Below are 22,246 nucleotides of genomic sequence, written 5' to 3'. Positions count from 1 at the left end.
GGCCTGTGGGGGGCTTTGGGAGGCCAGAGGCCAGTGGCCTTGGAGGGCTTTTCCTTTGGCCCCGAAATGGCTAGTAAGTAGTAAGGCAGATGTTAAGAGTACTAGTCAAAAACGGGATGAGAACCACAGTTGGGAACTTTCCCAAGTGGCGTTAGGAGAGTATTGCATCAGTAATAATGGTACAGGAAAAAGGTTGGGACACAGCCGTTGCATATGGACTTTAAAAGTGAGGTGGATGAACCTTACAAGATTAGAACGGCTTTATTATCCTAATAGCCCAGGGTATAATCGGCTAGTGTGGCAGCATCCCAATGGAACAATTGTGTGGTTTAATAAATATTGGAGTGCCACAAATCAAAGTGATGATCGGACAGATTGTACAGACAAGAACCAGGATGGGCTATGGGAATGTTCCATGAAAGGAGGCCACGCAGTTGCTGGTCCTTTGGGTCCAGAAGGAGGCTTGGGGTTTCCCGAGATGCCCTATGGTTGGGCCCCTCCAAATGCCACCAATAGAGAAAATAGGGCCTTAAGAGGATACTATTGGATTTGCGGACGACGGGCCTATACAATACTACCACAGGGGTGGACGGGAACTTGCTATATGGGAGTAATTGTACCAGCTTTCTTTTTGTTACCGTCTGAGGTTGGAAATAAGCTAGGAGTCTCTTTGTATGATGACTGGAAAAGGGCCAAGAGAAGTATTGATGTAAGTTTGACACAGGGTAGCTCCCAAAAGTGGAAGAAGGATGAGTGGCCCCCTCAGAGGATTATTGAGTATTATGGACCAGCTACATGGGCTAATGATGGGAGTTGGGGATACCGGACACCAATATATATGCTGAATAGAATCATCCGGTTGCAGGCAGTCTTGGAAGTAATTACTAACCAGACCGCCACTGCTCTCGAGTTATTGGCCCGACAAAGTTCTCAGATGAGAGCAGCCATATACCAAAATCGGATGGCCTTAGACTATTTACTTGCAGAGGAAGGCGGAGTCTGCGGAAAGCTCAACCTTTCTAACTGTTGCCTCCAAATAGATGACAACGGGAAAGCAGTCTTAGAGATTGCCAAAGAGATTAGAAAAATAGCCCATGTACCAATACAAACGTGGGAAACCACATGGAATAAGGACTGGTGGTTTCAATTATTTGGAGGACCCTGGTGGAAAAAGGTAGGGTTTGTGCTTTTGTGTGCTCTAACTGGTTTGATTTTTATCCCTTGCCTTATTCCCTGTCTCACTAGATTGATAACCACCACAGTGGAAGGAATGCAGGTTGCAGCAGTCCCTCTAAAAGCACAGACTGCTGCAAAGGTCATGGTCCTCAGAAAAATTCCTCGTAATTATCTTGATATGCCCGAATGAAGTAAAGATCAGAAAGCATCTCGAGGGGGGATATTGTTAGAAATATTATTAAAAATGCATTATCAATAGCAGATTTAGAAAAAAAAAAAACACAGCTGCTACCCATCCTTGTCTCCTTAATGGGAGAGGGAAGGGGGGGGGTGGAAATTGAAGGGAAAAGCCACCAAAAGGCCCTTTGTACTAAGGCATCACTCCCTCTCTGTCCTGCAAATTTACTATCTCTTTGTCACACTAAATCACACTTTCTTTCATGACCCCACATTCCTAAGGCTAAGATAAGAGCAAATGCCATTTTTTGCCTTCAGGATGAACCTTGAGTAACCTTGAGTCCCATCCACGCACGCGTTATAACCTAATGCATATTAAGCCTACCCGCCCCACATACTTAAGTAGTTAATTGTAATGCACATGGGACGTATGAAGCGACATGTTTACATATATGTTTGTATGAACCGGAAATGAGTTGTAAAAATTCCTCCTTCTGCACACGTGGTCAGGAGAGAGGGGATAAAAGCCTGCTAATGATTATGCTCGGGGGCAGAGGGATTTGATCTTTTGTCTTCTCCCTCTGACCCTATTTGCAAATATATACCTTTTGTATTGCTAATAAAGTGTGTCTGAAGCTGAAAGTTTTTTTCCACCTCCCGAGAAACGAACCACGATCTTTTTTAATTCAACATGAGGGTCACAGAGGACCCAAAAGGCTGGGCCAGGGCTAGGTGAAGAGAGTAAGCGGATAAAATCGGTAGTCATTGCCCTGATGAGAATCACAGGAGAGTCCCAAAAGGCTGGGCCAGGGCTGTCTAAGGTATGAGTGGACAAGCCTGAGGATCTCTTCAGCGGGAGTGTGGCCTCTACAGGCGGTATGTAAGAGGCCCTTGTGAGAGTGGGGTGGAATGTGAGGCCCTTGTGAGAAGGGGGCAGTAAGAGAGAGGCCCGAGTGGGGCATATGCGGTTGGCCTTACAAGGGGCTATATTTGACCCGGCTGCAAGCCGGAGCTGTTTATGTTTATAGCATGACATCTGCAAAGCATGGTGTCATGGGGAGAAACCTGGGGGAAAACCCTGAGAAGCCTGGGGGGGAACCTGGGGAGCAGGAGCTGGTCGGGGAAAGAAAAGAAAAAAAAAGAGAAGCAAACAGAAAGGTTCTTACCTTTAGCAGGAACCACGGCAAAGATGGAATGGCAATGGAACCTGAGCGGCTCATTAGTTGCATTTTTATAAAGTTGCAGCCAGCTGATAACAGCAGCTGCAGGAGCCGGCTGGGGGAGTTAAAAGGAGCCACAGGCAAGGAGAAAGGGGAGAGACCAGCTGGAGCGCCGGAGGGGGAATCTCTCCCGGAGTCCCCTTGGAGGGGAGGAGCACAGGGGTTTGCATCCTGCAGCCCCAGAGGAGAGCGCTGCCGGCAATGAGGCAGGAGGTGAGAGGGCAGAGCAGAGACTCGGAGACAGAAGAGAACAGGAGAGGTTTGAGACCCAGAGTTGCCGACGAAGGGTCAGGAGAGTTGGCAGAAGCCAGAACACCAGATCAGGTGGGACCGTAGAGGGCTCGGACAGCCCCAAGGAGGTACCCCAAGCGGAGGCTGAAGGGCACAGTCAGCAGGAAGGGTGGCGGAGGACAGGCAATAGCCACATAAAGCTGCCTCACCAGAAGATGTAGGGGAGACGCACCGAGGGGGTTCATCGGAAATACAGTGAACCCACAGGGTCGATAGAGAACGAAGGGGAGGATGCGGAGGACAACAGGTTGACCCAGACCCAGTCTAGGTTTACCAAGGGCCTTAGAGGCCATGGCCGGTGGGAATAGGTATAAAAGGGGGTGAAGACCATCTCTTGGTAACTGGTGTTTCTTTGCCGGTAATATACTTCGTGTTTTCTTTTGTTGCCCACTTTTGGTTGGGTTGTGAGGTGAGGAGCCCAGATAGGGTTCAACCACAGGCAAGGCCAATCAGCTGTGCGGAGGAAGGTGGCAAAGGGGGCTTTTAGCCAGACTTTCCTATAGCCTACTAAGGAAAGGGTGGCAAAGACCCAGCTATCGGAGGGGTGTGGCCGAAGACGGTTGGCATTCATCAAGGTGGGGTGTAAGGGTGAGATAGAGAGAGGGGAGGTGGAGCCTCACAGAAGATCATCGTCCCGTGGTCCCATGTACGAGAAACACCAATAGTCAAACCCCACCACTGGGATAAGACTGAAGTTGTGGCAGGCAAGACTGGGGAGAGACTATCCTGGTCAATGACACTGACTCAGCGGGACCACAGGGACGGACAGACAGACAACCCCAAACATCCGGGGACGCGTAGCACGTGACCAGATGTTTGAAACCAGGCAGGTACACATGGGACATGTATAGGGGTGGTTGGAGAGTGTACATTTGGCTCTTGACACCAGGGAAGTTGAAGGGCAGTCTCCCATCTAATAACATCAAAATAATATGACACCAAGGCATGGCAAATGAAAGAGTCAGATGGTTTGCCTGGAGACAGGGACAAGGCCATACTAGCACCAGGCCTGGAAGTTGCCCTCATCACAAGGGGATAGTCAGAAAGGAAAATGCAGCTGAGGCTTACCACCTGTTTCAGTCAGATGAATATTTTGTGTTAAAGTTAATAAAAGCTACCACAAGGGAACAGCCCTTAGGCTTAGTCTACAGGATGGAGTTGCTGGCATCTTCACTGCAGTAGCCAGGTTCCCTCGTGTAAATGCAGGTCTGCTGATAAAAGGAGTTTTTTATGCCATCAGGTACACCAGCTGCCACAGCTGAAGAAAATTTAATCTGCCTACAGAGCTGCAGCCACGCTAAGTAGCTTTACTGGCAAGATCCGTCATGTACAGAGTGTTACAACTGCCAACAGAACTTTGCAAGGAGACAAGGAATAAGAGATATGAGGTGGCCCTGAGTTTCTCTTGGCCCTTTGTATATTTCCTATAAAATAGCAAACAGCTATTTGAGCTTGCATACCTGGAAATCAGTATGGTATTTTGCAAATGTTTGCTTCTGTGACCAAGCAATATATTCCTGCTACTGGAAAAAAGAATACTAGAAAATACACACGTGCAGTTTCAACAGCCATTTATACTTTAACCAAACTTTACTCCTTACCTCAGGTTGATTTGAAATATTCAGAATGAGTGCCCACAACTCAGCTCTGAGTGCTGTTGGACACCCCTGGCGAACATACTGTTGAGCTGCAGCACTGTCTTGTTCTGTTAAAACTACAAGAGGTATAGATGCCATGAATGTCTGACAACAATTCATATGTTTCTGTAAAACTCACCATTTTTTTAAATTTAACCCATGCTTTTTACACACTGAAAATGATAGAGGTAGACAACCACTGTAACCTAGGCTACATCTCTGCATTTAAAAAATTTGAACATTGCATTTTCCATATATTGATCTCCATCCAACTGATAATGCCAGCCTTGTTAAACACTTTCAGATTAAATAGTTATTGGATCTGACATCTACTTTTTTATCTTTTCTCTTCCCTTCTCAAGCAAGTGAAGTAGATCCTTATTGCAAGAAGGCGCATATGCAATTGGTCACCAACAGTAGTTTGGGGCAGCTTGTTATAACAACAACAAAAAACCCCACTGGATTATTTTAACTGAACAGAAAATAAAAATCAAGAAGACTACAAAACAGACAGTGCTGCTTAGTCCGAACTTACAGAGAACTTGTCATACTGACATTAATGTGCAAAGGATTTTACTCAGAGCATTTTATACCGTCCACAGCCATGGCACCTCATACACCTTACTGTCCATCTCCCTGGGCCACAGCAACCCTCTAGTCTAAATCAACAGGTGACTCCTTCAGCTTATCAGTTACCACTTTCTATCCCTAATCCACAGTGAATAAGCTGTGTAAGGGAGACTGATTCCAGGTAACTGAAATTCCCTGCTCATCTTTTTAGAAGTCAACCAGAACCCACCGTTTGAGTGAAAACAGCTGGACTAGCACTGCTGCTATTTACTTAGGGTTATCAGGGGCCGGGGGAGAGAAGACTGCAGGGTTAGGACTGATGAACTGCGTTCACATCCTGGGTCACCCTTTTGCAACACTTGGCTAATGGGACAGCACCTCTAAGAAGGCGGTTCTCATTGGGTATTCGTAATCTACGTCACAGGTTAGGTAGTTGATATTAGCAAGCAAGGTAATGAGGGCCCCTTCCTGCTCTGCTTTCACCATAATAAAGGAAGCATCTAAGGCTGAAGTTACATGTTACACTTAAACCATACTAAATCTGTGGAATGTTAAGCAGTGTTAAAGTTAAAAACTGATGAAAGCAGGTACGCATTAAGGGTTAATACTGTTCCTTGCCTGTGTGCACAGGTCTTCTCTGCCACTAGAGAGAGGGCTTGGCTAGGAGCCAGGGAACCTGGGCTCTATCCCTGCTCAGGGGGAGAGGGGGCTGGGAGTAGTACATCCTAGGATGCTGGAGGACTGCAAATTGCTCATTTTATTTCAGTGTAGCAGACTGAAGTTACCCAAACACAAAGTAGCATGGTCCAGAGTTAACCCTTGGCTTAAGTGGTGTAGCTTTAAGATACGCAGAGGGCATTTCGCATAAGTTAACAAGCTATAAGATGCAGATCTCCTAGGCTGGTCTGTGGGACAGATCACGCCACACCAGTGCATAGAGCCAGGCAAGCAGGGTGTTGCTTGCAGTACTCACCCCAGACTGACCCCTTATGCTACAAGGGGCACCCACATCACTGGACCCAGCCCACATGCTAGACTGGCTCCACAAGTAACATGTAGTATATTGGGTTGATCCAAGACCCACAGGCCAGAACCAGCCCACAGGCCATGTGTTTAACAAGCCTCCTTTAAGATTATTTTTCCGTACTGATAATATAAGCATAGCTACATGCTCATCCAGCAATCCAGAAATATCTACCATGAGAAAAATGGCTAATGAAGAGCCTTTATGACATGCCATTTTGCTAAACAACCTTAGGATAGCATCACATTTTGCAAAACAACCTCAAAATTAGCAACTGTATTGACAAATAACTTGCGTTGCTAGGCCTTCTCAACTTAGTCTCTGACTAAACTGTAAATACATTACCAGGCCAAAATGGGCCAGCCTCCACAACAGAATTACGATTTTTTAAATTTTATTTATCACGGACTCCATACATAGAAGAAAATTAATTGACTCCCGTAAGATGTCTGTGCAATTCATACTGATGATCCAAACAAACACTTTACTAAATTTCTACTACCAAAATCATTAAAAGTTTGTTAATAGTATGCAGAACCATAACTAAACCAAAGGATGGGGACTGTCTTTGAAGTGGCTCAGAATCAAATACTCAAAGACTTCTTGGTGACTGGAAAAGACGTGAAAGCGAGCAACTTGTTTAAAACATGTGCATGTGCGTGATTAGTCAGCTCAACTACACACACAAATATAAATGTGGCTGAGCTACTAATCTCCATCTTCTCATTAGAAGCATATTCTTCTAATCCTTCAATTCTCCACGTGCAATTCAAATTTTTCTGGCCAGGTACCATATTATGGTTTTGATATGGTACCATATCAAGGTTTCAACTTCAAGTCAGTTTCATAATTGCTTCTCAAAAGCAAGATGAATGGCCCAGACTCCTCTCTCTATCAGTTCAAGGCTGTTTTTTGACTTTGCATCACCTACACCCTCCTGTGAAGACCAAATGAAGGATGTGGATATAGTCCTAAATGACCAAAAGCTGAAGGGAGTTAAATCGTTGGCTCACAAAGTCCATTTTGGTGGGAGGCAGAAATTTACTGAAGTGAACCTAGAGAAAGGGGAAAAAGAGAGAGATAGGGGGCGGGGGGGGTAGAGGGGAGGGTTGTACAATCAGCCAGGAACTGGAGACAGACAACAGAGAAAGGAAGATAAAGGAAGGACCTCATAAAAACAGAGAAGTGAAAAACGTTGCTGCTTTTATTCTACCCAAAAAAGAAAGTCTACCACCTTCCTGATGGCATTCCTGAAGCCATATCTGACTTGGCATCTACCCATTGAAAATGGTGGTCAGAGAGAACAATGATAAAAAATAATGTGCAATTTATTGTATCTTTAAGGTCAGACAAAACTACACATTTCTATTCTAAGCAGGTTTGCGCTATGAAAATTTTTTTTTCTTATAATGTAGGATAACTTTTCAACCTACAGATGTAAAGTATAAATACTGCAAAAGAAATATACACACACAACAAAGTATGAAAATTCTCCATAACGGCACAATGCGACCATATTAATCAAGTTCAGCAATTGTGAATTATCATCAAAAAAGAATTAGGGTTATATTCTATTCTGATGCATGGGCATAAATCCCATTAAGATTAATGAGAACTGTGTGTGCACAGAAGGGAGAACAGACTCCTTTCATTTTTAAATAAAATTCAGGGGTAGCATGAGTTAAGTTAGTGCCAAAAAGGTACGCGTCTATGCTTCCTATTTTGCTTTTCCTATGTGTTTTTGCTTCCTATTCCAGCTATGAAACATTTAATCTGGCATCTACTGGTAGATGTCAAACACTAGCTTTTTCTATTCTGTATCTACATTTTCAGAATTACCCATTTGTGTTAAGGCTGAATTGTTAAAAGTTCTCAGGATTGAGTATTTGAGAGAGACAGTTCTTTAAGGTATTCTTAATTCTTTATATCTTCCTGTAATTGAGGTCAAATCCTTACCTTTTTGCCCAATACGTAAATGCTCGTTTTCAAAGAGTTCTAAAAAATAAATAAATGTCAGTGAAAAGTAAAAAAAGGAAAAACAAATATTGCAACTACTACTATACATGTATTTTTAATTAACAGATGCCTTCAAAAATATTTGTAGACCAGTATATACCATAGCACCACTAATTTTTACCATTTATGTTACCAGAATTAAAGCAGCAATATTCTTCGCAATGTAGAGTGAAAGTAGAAACATCCAATGGGCTGTACACTGTAAGCACCTGAACAACTTTGTTTAGATTAGTTTTCCTTTGAAAAAGATCACTATTATTTTATATTTATTCTATCTATGATTATTTAGTCTTCCTTCAAAATTAATTGTTTTGAGAAAAAAAAATAGAAAACACCCTTTATATATTAAGCTTCTGAATGGTAACACACGCATAAGATTTTTTTCAAATAAAGGCAACTGTCAATCCTCTGGTTCACTGTATGCGTACGAAGTTTAGTCAGGTGTCTGATGAATCCACTTATGGCTGACAAGCCCAACTGGACAGCAACACAGCTGTTAGACGTTTCACAGATCCATGTGTTGTCTGAGTTGCACTCCAAGTTTACAGCATGCTGCTCTCTTCTTTTTCACTTTGCTTCCATCCTTTGGATCAAAGCAGCTTCATGTGCTGCACCCAGTGCCAGATACTCCCTTCAGATTGGAAGGGATTCTACGCGCTCCTCTAAGCTTTACACTAAATGACTTCATATCATTTACACTAGATGACTTCATATCATTTTTCTACATCTTGGTACTGCCATAAAAGTCAACCCCGCTTTCCTGAGCCATCTTGAGTGTCACTGTACAAAATAGTCTTGGCGATATGGTCTCCTCCCATTCTCCTGACAGGGCCAAGCCGTTGCAACCTCCTCTTCTTGATAGCAGTTTTTAAGTGTGTCAGTTCTGCGTGCTCCAGCACCTCTGTGTTTGGTATTTTGTCTTCCCACTTTATTTCCAGGATCTTAAGCAGACATCTCAAGCAAAAGCTGTTCAATCTCTTGAACTGCCTAGTATATATCATCTACATTTCTAAGCCATAAAGCAGGGATGACAGCATGCAAGACTAGTCGATTTCCATCTTTACCTTGGTTGATAATTTGCTGCTATTCCACACGTGTATCTGTAATAGCCCGAAATTCTTAACTACTCTTCTGATTCTGCTAGACAGTTCAGCCTGAAGGTCAAGATTCCTGATGATCACAGAACCCAAGTAACAAAAGCTGCCGACACTGCGAAGAGATTTATGCTCCAGAGTGATGTCAGGCATTGGTTCTTCCACTACCTGCTGCATGATCACAGTCTTGTTGAGACTGTCGACCTGAAGCTCTTGCATGACTAAGAAAAATCTGCCCAAGAGAGTTTGCAAGGGAGATTCACTGTGGGCAACCAAGGCCGGGACATCTGCAAACAGGAAGTTTCAGAACCAGCTCTTTCCCCTTGGTTCTCACTCTAAACCTTGTAATGTTGAACAAGCTTCTATCTACTCTGGTTTGAAGATAAATGTCATCGTTGCTGTCCCTGAATGCATGAAGAAGCAGGAATGAAAAGTAGATGTTAAAAAGCACAAGGGCTGAAACTCATGCACCCATTTCACTCTTGATGGTGTCAAAGGCATTTATTTCTTTGTTTTCATACGTTACAGTTGCCTCCATACCTTGATGCAATAAGCCAATACCTTCAACAGTTTGGGGGGGCAACTCATTTTCTTCAGAACAGTAATAAGGACCTGTCTGTTGACTATATCAAAGGCCTTCAGATAGATGAAGGGTATGTACAGTGGTTGTTTTTTCTCTATAGTTCTCTTGCAGTGGCTTGACCAAAATTGTCATATCAAATGGTCGAGTGCCCTGAGCAAAAACTGCACTGGCTTTCAGAAAAATAATCTTTCACCTAGAGACTGCAGCCTAGAGATCACAATGCGAGTGACAACTTTTCCAATGATGTTCAACAGGGAAAAGCTTCTATAGTTGTTACAGTCATTTCTATCCCCTTTGTTTTTGTATAATTGTACAAACTGAGTGTCTTTGAAATCTTGCGGTACCACTTCCTCTTTCCAACAGAGCAGTAAAATTTCAAGGAGCTTTCAAAGTACTTCAACAAATCTGTAGATTTCAGCAGGCAAGCAGTCATTGCCAAATGCCTTCTTCCCAGGGATCATTTTAATAGCTTTCTGCAATTCTAATGTAGACTCATTGTCTAAATCCATCATAACTTAGAACTGTGGCAATCCTTTGAGCTCTTTGCATTTGATTTCAGTCTCCCCGGAGTATACAATTCCATAGTGTTCAATCCAACGTTCAAGCTGTTTTTGTTTAATCAGCAATGACATTTGTGTTTAAGTCCTTCAGCGGAGCTGTTTTCTTCTTGACTGGACCAGTTGCTCATTTGATGCCTTTGTACATTCCACAGCTATCACTTGTATCAGCTGCTTTTTTGAACATCACCACAATTTCAGCCAAAAATCTTGGGTGCACCTCTTAGCTTCTTTTTGCACTTCTCTTGAGCCTCTCTCAGATTTTCCAGGGTCATGGTGCTGGGAGATTTTTTGTAGATGGTTAATGCTGTCCTTTTGTTCTCAACCAGTGGTAGAAGGGTTTCAGAGCACTCTTCAAACCAGACTGCAAATTTACATTTTTTGCCAAGCATTGTTACAGCAGCATTGTACATGTTAACTTTTAAGCTTTCCCAAGCCTTGGTGGCTGAGTTGTTAGGTAATCTTGCTTTCACAACTTCATAATTAAATAGTCTGAATCTTTCTTTAGTTTGTCTGAAGTCAATCTGAGGAAAACTGGTAGTTTTGTTATGGTGGATCTTTTTGGCTTTAATTCTGACTTCGCAGCGGCCTAAGGCATGGTCAGTGTCAAAGTCAGCAATGTGATAATATCTCATGTGCAGGATTTATTTCAGGTGGTTTCACCTAGTCAGTACAAAATCTAATTGGTGTCAGTGTCCTGATCTTGGATGTTCCCATGATATCTTTCTTGTAAGTTTCCCAGGGAAGTAGGTGTTGGTAATCACACAGATTTTGACTTGCAGAGTTCTAACATTCACTGACCATCTCCATTCATATTACCAATTCCATGTTTACCCAAAACACCAAGCCAATTCTAAAATCTACATCCAACTCTTGCATTGAAGTCACCAAGTATTATAGTGGTCTCATTTCTATGAGTTTTCCTAATCTCTTCAAGTTGTTGATAGAAAAAATTCGTGTCTTCATTTCTATCTTGAAGAGCAGGCACAATGACACTAAACAATGAGATGAAGCCATTTTCTGCATGCACTAAGCATCATGGGTCGACCAGATACAGCAATGGGGCTTTCATAGGAAGATAAGCTGTTTCTAATTGCAAAGGCCACTCCATGCTTTCTTCTCTCCCCTGCTGACTCACTATGCCAGCATACAATGCAGTCATTCTCTTAGCTAGAACCTGCATCTCAGAGCCACATTTCTGATAAGCAGCAATGTCAATTCTAAGTCTAACCAATTCATAGTTTAGCAGTGCCATGTTCCATAAATCAGAGTCCAAATAGAATCCAGGGGTCGGAGTCTGAACGTTCCAACATGCAAGTCATTTTATTTCACTTCGGCCAGCACAGAATAGGTTGGGACATGGCTTTTTTGGCCCCCCTTTCCTAGGACCTTCCTCATAAGGCTGCTTGTAAACCTTGGTAGATGCCTCAGGTTCTTTATCCCCATTAAAGAGTCATGTGACCTTCACACAAAGACTTTCAACACATACGCCTAATACAGAGGAGGGGAGGCTGCCTAAATCTACCATCCCCCCTTCAGACCACTGAGACGGAGTCCAAAGGCCAGACCAAGTCCAGAGGTTCAGTGCCTCAATGGTTGTAGCTTCTGCCAGAGAGCAACAGATTAGAGGTGCTGCTGACTACCCAATGCCTCAGTGAGGATGTAAGGTTTTCTATAATGCTTTTGCAAAGAGAGAAATTACAAAGATTCTGGGGCTTTACCCAACTGTCCTGTGGCAGCACAGCTTTACTTTTGAGTGAACGGCTTACCCACAACAGGTTTCTGAAGGTTTTTGTGGCACACAGTTTTGTACTCTCAGCTAAACCTGAAACTATCAGAAATTGATAGGAATTGCAGGTGCTCATCGTCATTCATCTCAAGTTCTTCACATTTACAATGGTATCCATTTTCAGTTCAACCGTCTTAGGGTAAGGACAAACACAAATTTTTGCTGCTTTAAAAGGAGAGGGGAGCTGCTGCTCTGAACCATACAGCAGCTGTTACGTTGTAACTGTTATCTACATGATCATGTAGCAAAACAAGTCAGCTGAACTGCTTTAACTCAGACCCTAAATAAAGCAAGGTTAATGTTAGAATGGCTCTCCCTGCATGGGTATCTTTTGATAATGATACAATTAACATATCTGTCTATACTCTTGGACCAGGGGTGTCAAATCCACTTTGCCTCTCTGGGCAGGATTCAGTAAGCAAGGAACCTTGTAGGCTGGATCTGGATTTACCTCCAGCAGCTGGACAAGCACTGTCAGAGAGACACAGGGGTGAACACAGCCATTGGTGGCCCCACCACTGCCAAAACACATCCCCAACGGTCTCCAGACCCCTGATTTCAGCAGCATGCCTCATCCCCATTCACCCAATTGGCAAATTTATGGTTCCTCCAGGAGTCTCAAAAACCTGATTCCACCAACTGGTCCCATCTTTGACATCCCTGCCATAGCCTATTAGATAACTATTTGTTCCACACTGACATGATTATGTTTACAATGGAAAAATTATAAAAATGGCTTGAGTATTACTCAAGTTTTAATATTTTTCACGAAATTCAGGATTTCAGAAAAACAAATACTTTAATATTCCTTTTCAATCTTAAATAACTAAAGCACACTAACCAGGTGGTACCTGTGCAGAATCATCAATACCCAGTTGTCCTGTATTCAAGCCTAGTTCACCAAAGTATTCTTTCTGGAAAAAAGTACAGCTAAAGAATTAAAACACACATCACCAATAAACCATAAGAGTGATTCCCTTCTTTAAAGGTTTACTGCAAAAAAAATTAAAAATAAACTAAATGCAACATTTTACCATCCCCAATCCAACTACATCTTTAGATATATAAAAAAAAGTATAGTGTTTTTAAAACAAGACAAATGTCTTGGAGTAAATCCTAATCTAACAAAGAAAAACCTTTCAGGTTATACTCCCTGATTCTCAATTTACATCTGAACTATACTTGGATGTAGCAGAGAATAGGGTCCCTGAAGACAGGGTTATGAAGCTCTAGTTCATTTTTACCCCCAGTCACAGAGACAAGTTACTCTACAAGCATCAAGTCTCTCAGGGATATGATGGCAGTGCTCTACTCTAGCTTAATACTGTTCTGGTCAAACATGCCCCTTTCCTTCCTTCTCTGGTACACATTGTGTCCTTCAAATGCCATAACACATCATCCCAGGGGAGGGCAATTATTTTCAGTGGAGGGCCGCTTACCAAGCTGTCAAGGGCCACATGGTAGCCTCAGGCCCTGACAGGTGCCCCACCCCCTGGTCGCCATCTTGGGACTGGGAGTCCCACCCCTAACCCCCAACCTTTGCCACCAGAAGTCCCTCTCCCTGCCCCTGGGAGTACACCTTTCACCAAGTGGTTTTCCCATCTCAGAACAGAAAAATACCAAATAATATTCTAAAAAAAATTTTTTTTAAATTGAACATCTACAACATTCATTGATTTGATTTTAAAAAATATTTTGTCCCAATTTACATGTGTTTGTGTACTGCACATAGAGGTGATTGCACAATAGGTTAAAATGAAGTCTTACTCTTGTATACTGTGGGGTTATGGGGGAAATAGGGGGTGGGTATAGGTTTGTGGGGAACTGTGGGCATGTGGGGAAGGGTGTGGGTGTGGGAGCATGTGGGTATATGTTTGGATATATTGGGTGTGGGTGGGTATGGGGTTTGTGGGGGATTGTCTGCAAGGGGAGAGTGGCTAGGGTGTGTGAGGGGGTGTGAGGACATGTGTATGGTGGGATGTGTGTGTGGAACTTGCCCTATGAATATACACACACACACACACGCCCCTCCCGCTCCTGGCCCCAGGGTATCAGTGCAGGCCCCATGTTCCTGCAGTCTAGTGATGCAGCCAGGGGCCACGTGGTGCTGGGGGCCAGCAGGCATGCAGGGAAGCAGTGAAAGCTGTGGCAGGGAAAGGCTTCCAGTTGGGGGGTGGGAGTAGGAGGGGGTTAGGGGTGGGACAGGGCTGGCCTGGGCTGGCCTTGTTGCTAGCTCCTGCCAGCTCTCCCTGAGTCCTACTGCCCCTGGCTCCTGTCATCTTTGACAGGCAGCCAGGAGCAGATAAATATTAAATTTTCTAATTTTTTTTATCCAAGCTGGATAGAATGGCATGGCAGGCTGGATTTGGCCTGCAGGCCATATTTCCCCCACCCCTGCATTATCCTCTACCCCAGAAGTGGGCAAAATGGCAGATCTGACAACATCGCTAGAGACCCCAGTAACAGCAGCACCATGACAGCGCAGGGTCAGGGTTTCCATGGAGACCAGCCCCAGCAGCAGGGCTGGGCAGGGAGCTGCTCCAGGGCTGGACCTGGGATCTTGCAGTGGTGACAGCTTGGTCTAGAGCTGGGGCAGAACTGCACACCCCCCTGCCCGGGGCATACAGACAGTGGATCACAGCTCTGCCCCAGCTCCAGACCACACTGGCACTGCCACGAGATCCCAGCCCTGAACCAGCTCCTGCTGAGGCCAGTCTCCATGGAAACCCAGGCCCCACACTGTCACAGCACCACCACTCTTTGGGTCTACATGGAAGTTGGCCACAGCGACACAGACAGCGGCTGCTGGGAAATGGAGTTTGTCATGAGCTGGACTTTGCCCACCCCTGGCTCTACCACCCTGTGTAGACATGGTAGCAGACTTTTCTACTACACATGGAAAATTCTCTACTGGCCATATTTGGGGTCTGCAATGATACATTTCACCCTGAATACTTGTGTAGCCCAAGGGGGCATCAGAAAATTTGGTTCACAGTCATCACCACAAAGTGATATCTACTTACAGCACCTCCCAATATAAAGGGAAAGGGATGCCCAGTGAAGGAGAGTCTTTGTTTCTTTTAACATAATGTGTTATAAATGCTTGGAAGCAATTAGCACAAGCCTTAAATCGAGGCTAAGACTTTAATATGATCGAAAAAGAATAAATTATTCATGTATATAATATAAATATTCACAATTGTATTATTAAGGAAATTGCATTTGAAAAAAAAAATACCAACATCTCCAAGCATAAACCAATCACCAATTGTGGTGGACAGACAAAAATTTTCCCTATAGGCAATTTATTCAATTTTTAATCAGGGCTTCTTTTTAATTAAATAATTCCTTTCATAAGTCTTTTCCAGACCCAGTATTCTATTTACCAAGCTATTTCTTCATTCATCTTTATGTTAAAAATATATCACTTTATTCTTTCCTACTGTCTATTAGCTTATTGATTAGTCAGTTTAAGAAATTTATTTTATAAAATTGATACTCACCAGTTCAGGAATATCTTTAACTTTTAAAGGTACTTGAATTAGACCCAAGTGATTTCTAGAACTAGGTTGATCCCCATTTTCATAATTTGGATTGCGGAGGTTCATCAGCACCTTTAAAAATATGAAATTCGTTGTGTATGATACTTAAATTTACAACGTGGTTAAGATGACAACATCACAAACTGTCCATTAGGCATGAAAGCATCAATGACTGTAACTGCTGCAGAATTAATTCTGCAAAAATTATAAAAGATCTTGAGTTTCCAAAGACTTTTTGCTTTGATTCTCTAGGCCCAAAATTTAGGCAGTGGAAATCACAAATCATTTTTGCAAATTTAAGTCATACTATATGCACTGATTATCCCTTTCAAAAACTACATGAAAACTAACAGTACCCTTTTTAGTGCTCTGAATTCAATGTTGAAAGTACAATGTTGAAATCTGTATTTTTATACCTAGGATTGCATAAATTCCACAACTGCACTGCTAAAGCATCTGCCACTTGCCAAAAAACTATGCCACAGTGCCTGTATTTTCTTGCATACCACACCCTGCCAATAAGACACGCACCTTGTTTTTGAAAGACTCTGCAGAGAAAAATACAGGATTTTTCCAGAGTCACAACCTAGAGATTTTTTTTCATGGGGAGGCTTGTTTCCAAAAAGCTGCCAGCCTCTCTCAGCAAGCCAGCTGAGAACAACTGTGGAAGGGTTAGCAGTGGACTCTACCCCTCCTGTTTGCTTGTTGAGAAAGAAGCTGGCAGCCATTTTGTAACATAGTGTCTTAATGCTTCTAATCCAGAAAAAATAAATTCAATCATCTTGAGACCTGTACCTCAATTTTGGAGAGCTGATTTCTAGAAAAAAGGTGCGTGTTTTGTGAATAAACACAGTACCTTTCCTTTCAATTAAAAATAAAATTAAAAAATTTAAAAAAAAACCTCCCCACAAAAACCCTCTACATATAGACCTTATAGCTGTTATTCTAATACTGAAAATAAAAACAAGAGCAAACCAGAAAGCATTAGAACCATAGCTTTACGAACAATTTTATACATCCCAATCAAGGTTCCTTGCATTTTTGAATCACCATATATTTTGGTATTTTAATGGCCAGCTGTCAAGGAGCCCTTGGATCTTACCAAGATCTTTCCTGAATTCACTTATAAGTTCATGAAGAGAAATTCCCCAAGAATACTGAAGGGATATCAGCTTCAATTTAGTAAATGGTTTCCCTATTTTTTTCCAAACTGTGGCCAGAGGATTTTTTTCCATACATGACTTTGACTTGAAAAAGAACATATATGAATTTTAAAAGACAAATAAATAAGGTTCAAGTCCTACAGAGATTTCTTCAAAACTTCCCAACATCCACATAATTTAAGCAAATAACATAAATATATGTGCACAGTTCTCGACTCCCATGGGACTAGTCACTTTGCCAGACTCTAAGTTAAAATGTTTAGCATGGGAAATGACAAAGATCGTGGGAAATGGGAGACACAAGTGAACAAGAAAAGCTAAGAAGAAAGTAAACACAATTTCAATGCTTATTTTATAAGATTAAAACGCAAGTCAGATTTACTTGGTCTAAACTGCATATAAATATTAAATTTATAATGTAATACTTTGAACAATTATGGCATCTGGAATCATTAAAATTTAAAAAATACAATTTGTATAATCAGTTATATGAACAAGAGAAGCTGGGCTGTGTGTTTAATTAATCTCATATATACAAATTAGAATACTTCACTTTTAATTTCACAGCATGAGGTTATGATTTGAAAACCTAAAATAGTTCACATCTTTTCAAGGAAAAGTTACATATCTTACATATGACTATAAAATGACTTATTTTCAATAAATTCATACTGAATGAGGTCAAAATACTGAATTTACTAGTAATGATTTGTGTGTCATTAGACTTCGCATTTGGAATTAGACTAGACTAATTCTAGTCCTGCACTGTCAAAGATGAAGCAAGCCTTTCTAGAACCAACAAAAGACAGAGTATTACACAGAACTGTTTTTCCATGTTATATTTTCCATCTAAAGTCATAGCATTGTACTATATCACTAACAAACCACCAGCAATTTGCATTTCGCAGCAGACTATGGATTGTATCTGGAGTTCCATTTTTGGTTACGCTAAGGCATTCAATATTGTGAACCATTCAGAACAACAACAACAAAACCCTGGCCTCAAAGATTCAGTAGTATTTTTATTTTTACTTCCAGCTTTGTTGTCTTAGTCATATAAAAAGGTCTTAAATATTTCCAGCCATTAGGGGATACCCTGTGTTCCTTTTTTTGGCTCTATATAAATTTGTTTATTATAACTTGGAGACACCTGAAATTACCTGACATCTCACCCTAGACAGCATCCAATCCTTGATTAGTAAAAGTTAACATGACATTTTGAGCTGATGTTTTTCTAAACATTAAACTCTTTTTGTTCAAAAGGAACTTCATAGTCTTCAAAGTTTAGGAACATTCAATAAATAATGGGAGGTTAAATTTAATACAGTTAAAAGTTTATTTTTATCAGTTCATTAGTTTAGACGTTTGCTTAATGATTTGGGAAATTTATCCAAAAGGGACTATCTATTCTTTTAAAGAAAGTTCTTTATGTCATCCCTTAATAGTCAAAAATTTCTGCTAAGCCAGGATACAGACAAATGCACCTTTTAACCACCTTAAAAGCTACATCTTGGGAGTGAACATCAATTGTATCAAACTATTCTGCACAGTTCTGTAGTTATATATAAATTGGCTAAAACACCCTAACATTGACCTTGAATGTAACAGAGTTCAAGCTGTAGCTGTACTGCAGCTTGCATTACAGCAACTTATTCTACTATCTTTTGATACCAATACATTTGATACAGCTATCTACACTGGGGGCTGGCAACATATAGCTCACAAGCTGGATCCGGCCCATGGAGCTAAAGAGCTTCGCCAGGGTCAAGCAGTGAGGATCCGTGCTGGGGCTGGGTAGCTTCCAGCCAAACCCATGCTGCTACCACTTCTTCCCTTCCAGTTTTAGTCCAATGCAGGCTGGGTTGTTTCAGCCATGTAGCAGTGCCAGAGGGTTTTGCCTGTACCCAGGCTGAAGACAAACTGCTAGGAGCTGTGCCAGCAGTGCCAACACTTCCCCCAACTCCCATTCCTCATCATGGGATTAGCTTCTAGCTTCTTGCACCAGGGCCAGGCAGCTTTGAGCAGTGCTGGCCATCTGGTGTGGGTATTCAGGAGCAGAGAGAAGCAGTGGCAGCTCCCCATGAGAGACAGGGAACCAGGGGCTGCAAGAAACAGCAGTGGTGGAAGCACAGCTCTGGTGCCTAGCCCCAAAATAAGCATAGGGAAAGCTCCCCATTGCTGATACACCAATGCCAGCCAAGCCCACACTGATCCAGAGCTGGACTGTTCTGGCCTGAAGCTTGTAAAAGGTTGCTGACTCCTGGCCTACACTCTTGCTTTATCCTTTTTCAAAAAACCTTAATTTGAGTTTGTGACGGGATGGGCCCTGCAGTGGCCATGGTGCTACCTAGGGGCACCCTAATCTTGCCTGCACTCCTGGTAGTTTATATAACTTACCCAATTTATCTTTCCTGCCACATCTCGATGCTGTTTTGATATTGATTGGGAAGCTGCCCCCGAGTCCTGAGTGTTCTCCAATGTCTAACCAACCAAACTGACCTCTCGTGGCATCTATACCCTCTGCCCACTAATCAGAACTCCACAGTTCTCTGCGGTTGTTTCTTGTGCCCCGACAGATCTACCAGTGGTCTCCAGCTGGCGCTACTTGGAGCCACTGGTCACCCCCTGTGGCTCTACTGGACCTAATTAAGCCTTAAAGTTCTTAATCATGACCTCCAACCTCCCCCTTAGTCACGTTTATGTCTCTTCCCCAACCTGTACAGGCTTCAGCCCCCTTGGCCTTAGCCCACTGGTTGCTCTGGCTGTACACTTCTAGCCTAGGCCCACTTCCTCTGGTCCAGCTTCTGAGTCTCAACCTCTCCTCTGCTGTGCCTCTCAGAGTGCAGGCTCTGGCCCTCTCAGCTCTAGCCTGCTTCTTGTCTACCGCTTTTCAGGCACAGATGCTGGACCTCTCAGCTCTGGCATGCCCCTGTCTCACTCACGCTCTCCCTCACCCTTTGCAGGGCTTCAATCCCTGGTCATTCCAGGTACCCTAGTACATGGCCTCCAATCCTCCCCTAGTCATGACCTGGTTCTCTATTTTAAATATTAAAACAGAAATGAAAACCATCATTTCAAACTAAAGGACTCAAAGCCCTCCTGGGGGTCACCATACAGCTACCAATGACCTGTCCCCACTCACTGGCTCTCTTAGCCCTTGGGAGTATCTGACCTGGCCTGCAGCTTCTGCTCCTTGCTGGTCGAGGCTGCCAGGAGCTCTTCTGGCAGAGTTCAGGACTGGCAGAGTTCAGGGTAGTACTGCCCTCAGCCTCAGGAATCCAGACTTGTATCCCCTGGATGACTCCCATCAGGTGTTTCCCTGAGCAGCCATAGGTGTATCCCTTTGACTTAATGAGCAGTTTACTGCTATTTCTCAGGCTAAGCTGCAGTTATTCCCCTCCTCCCTACCTAGGGCTCTGCCCTACTGTCATATTGCTAGGCAGCTAGCCACACAGTAAGTGCTTACAGCAGGGGTGGGCAAGATACATCCCACAGCCCAGATCCAACCTACAGAGGGACTCTGTCCAGCCTGCAGCAGGTCCCTCAGTTCTGCTGACCCAGCTGCTGTCCAGCCCACAGCATGTCCCACCACTCCCTGGGCACACAGCAGGGCTGGGGCGGCTGTGCAGCTCAACTGCCTTTTTGGGCAGCCCAGACACTAGTGGCTCCTTCTGGCTGCCACTGTCACTAACCCCAGCCCTGTGGTACTGGCGGGGAACCACAAACGCAACCCCAAGCCTGCCCCACCCTGCACCTATTTCAGACTTGCCCTCCTACACTGAGCAGCAGAGGTGGCATGGGGGAAAAACAGCCCCTCCCCTTTGTCGCTGCCAGGCCCTTCTTGCAGCAGGCTCCTGAAGCCCAGCCTGTCCTGCAGCTCCTCTGCACTGCCACTGCTGCCCCACTGGGTGGCCCGGAGGTGGTGGTAATGGCAGCGGAGAGGAGCTGCAGAGAAGACCAGGCACAGGCCCTGGGCGGCTGCAGCAAGAGGGGCCTGGCAGTGGTGAGGGAGGAGGGGCCCCTGCCGCTGCTCAGTGTAGGCAGGTGGTCTGGAGCAGGCGCAGGACAAGCCAGATTGGAGATATGTGCATAGGTTCCAGCTGGTCCTCTCCGGCCAAGGTAGGTCCGAAGTTGGTGTGCACCGGGATCGGGGCTGGGGCTCTGCGCTGTTGGTAGTGGTGGGGAGCAGCTGCAGGGTGCACGGGCTCCAAGCTACTGCAGGAGGAAAGGGGTACTGACCAGCCTGTGGCAGCTCCCCAGAACTGCCTATGCAGCCCGCGGGTCCAAATAATTGCCCACCCCTGCCTTCTCCTGCAGCTATCCAAAGTTCAGCTGCCTTCAACCGCCTGGACAGGCAATTATTTGCACCTGCGGGCCATACAGATAGTTCTGGGGAGCGAGTTTCTCTCCTAAAGTAACAGAAGCCTCTAGCTCCCTGTTACAGTGTTTCAATCAGTTGAAGACTTGCCATTCATACTTACTTCACATAACTGGCGATAATGAATGCAACGAATAGCTGGTTAGTTGTTGCATGAGTGCTTACCTCAAGAAAATCTTTAGGTGCATATACTGGTCGGAAAAGACTTAGATCTGAAATTAACAAGATGACAATTTAAATTAAAATTGTATAAAGTTTGACTATGCATATACTTTTTTCCAATTATGATGTAATGCAGGGGTGGACAAAATGCGGCCCGTGGGCGACCCACCAGGCCATTATATCTGACCCGCAGGGCCCCTAAAAAATTTAGAAAATTAATATTTATCTGCCCCTGGCTGCCTGTCATGCGGACCTCAATGGCTTGCTAAAACTCAGTAAGCGGCCCTCCGCCCAAAATAATTGCCCACCTCTGGATGTAATGCACGGTACATGACAATGACATATTTATGGGCAGTTATATTAAAAATTCACATCAAAATAACAGAATTATTACCCAATGTCATGCACAGCAATCAGATTTCTACATTATTTTATAAAAATTCTTATCAAACAATTATTAAAAGACAAACTGATGCACTGATATTTTATTTTAGAGTGTGGAAAACATTGTATTATTCTTTTAACAGACTTAACATACCTTATTTTTAACATACTTAAAGTATAGCACCATAAAACAGATTCCCAGTGATTGTGAAGTAAAGATTCACCATCCCTTTACTTTCTTCTGCCTAGTGCAGTAAATTACTGTGCCAGGAAATTGCAGTTCAGATCACAAAAACACTTTAAGGTCACTATTCATCTTATACAAAGAAATGGAGAGCACATATATTTAGGATTTGTTGTTTGCTTCAAGTCCTGTTTGGTACTAAAAGAATCACTTACTAGCAAACCATGAAACTGTCATTCTTGTATAGTAATTAGCTATGTTCCTTCTTGCAGTTAAGAAAATACATTATGAGAAAAAAA

General features: G+C 43.3%; 1 protein-coding gene across 3 annotated transcripts in view; it reads right to left on the bottom strand.

The window, feature by feature from the left end:
• Window positions 1-22,246, bottom strand: part of TBC1D19 (TBC1 domain family member 19) — a 113,554-nt gene that overhangs the window by 53,078 nt on the left and 38,230 nt on the right. For all 3 annotated transcript variants that reach the window (XM_090035728.1, XM_090035729.1, XM_090035727.1), the window contains exons 7-11: window positions 21,383-21,429; window positions 15,638-15,748; window positions 12,976-13,048; window positions 8,052-8,090; window positions 4,466-4,578 (exon numbers count right to left, since the gene is read on the bottom strand). In XM_090035728.1, the coding sequence (XP_089891854.1) occupies window positions 4,466-4,578; window positions 8,052-8,090; window positions 12,976-13,048; window positions 15,638-15,748; window positions 21,383-21,429 (383 nt within the window). The remainder of the gene's footprint in view (window positions 1-4,465; window positions 4,579-8,051; window positions 8,091-12,975; window positions 13,049-15,637; window positions 15,749-21,382; window positions 21,430-22,246) is intronic.

Source organism: Crocodylus siamensis, chromosome 2 (assembly GCF_052110815.1).
Source record: "Crocodylus siamensis isolate JL-2025a chromosome 2, ASM5211081v1, whole genome shotgun sequence".
Taxonomy (NCBI): domain Eukaryota; kingdom Metazoa; phylum Chordata; order Crocodylia; family Crocodylidae; genus Crocodylus; species Crocodylus siamensis.
Note: the sequence above shows the minus strand (reverse complement) of the source record. Positions and strands in the feature narration are given on the sequence as shown.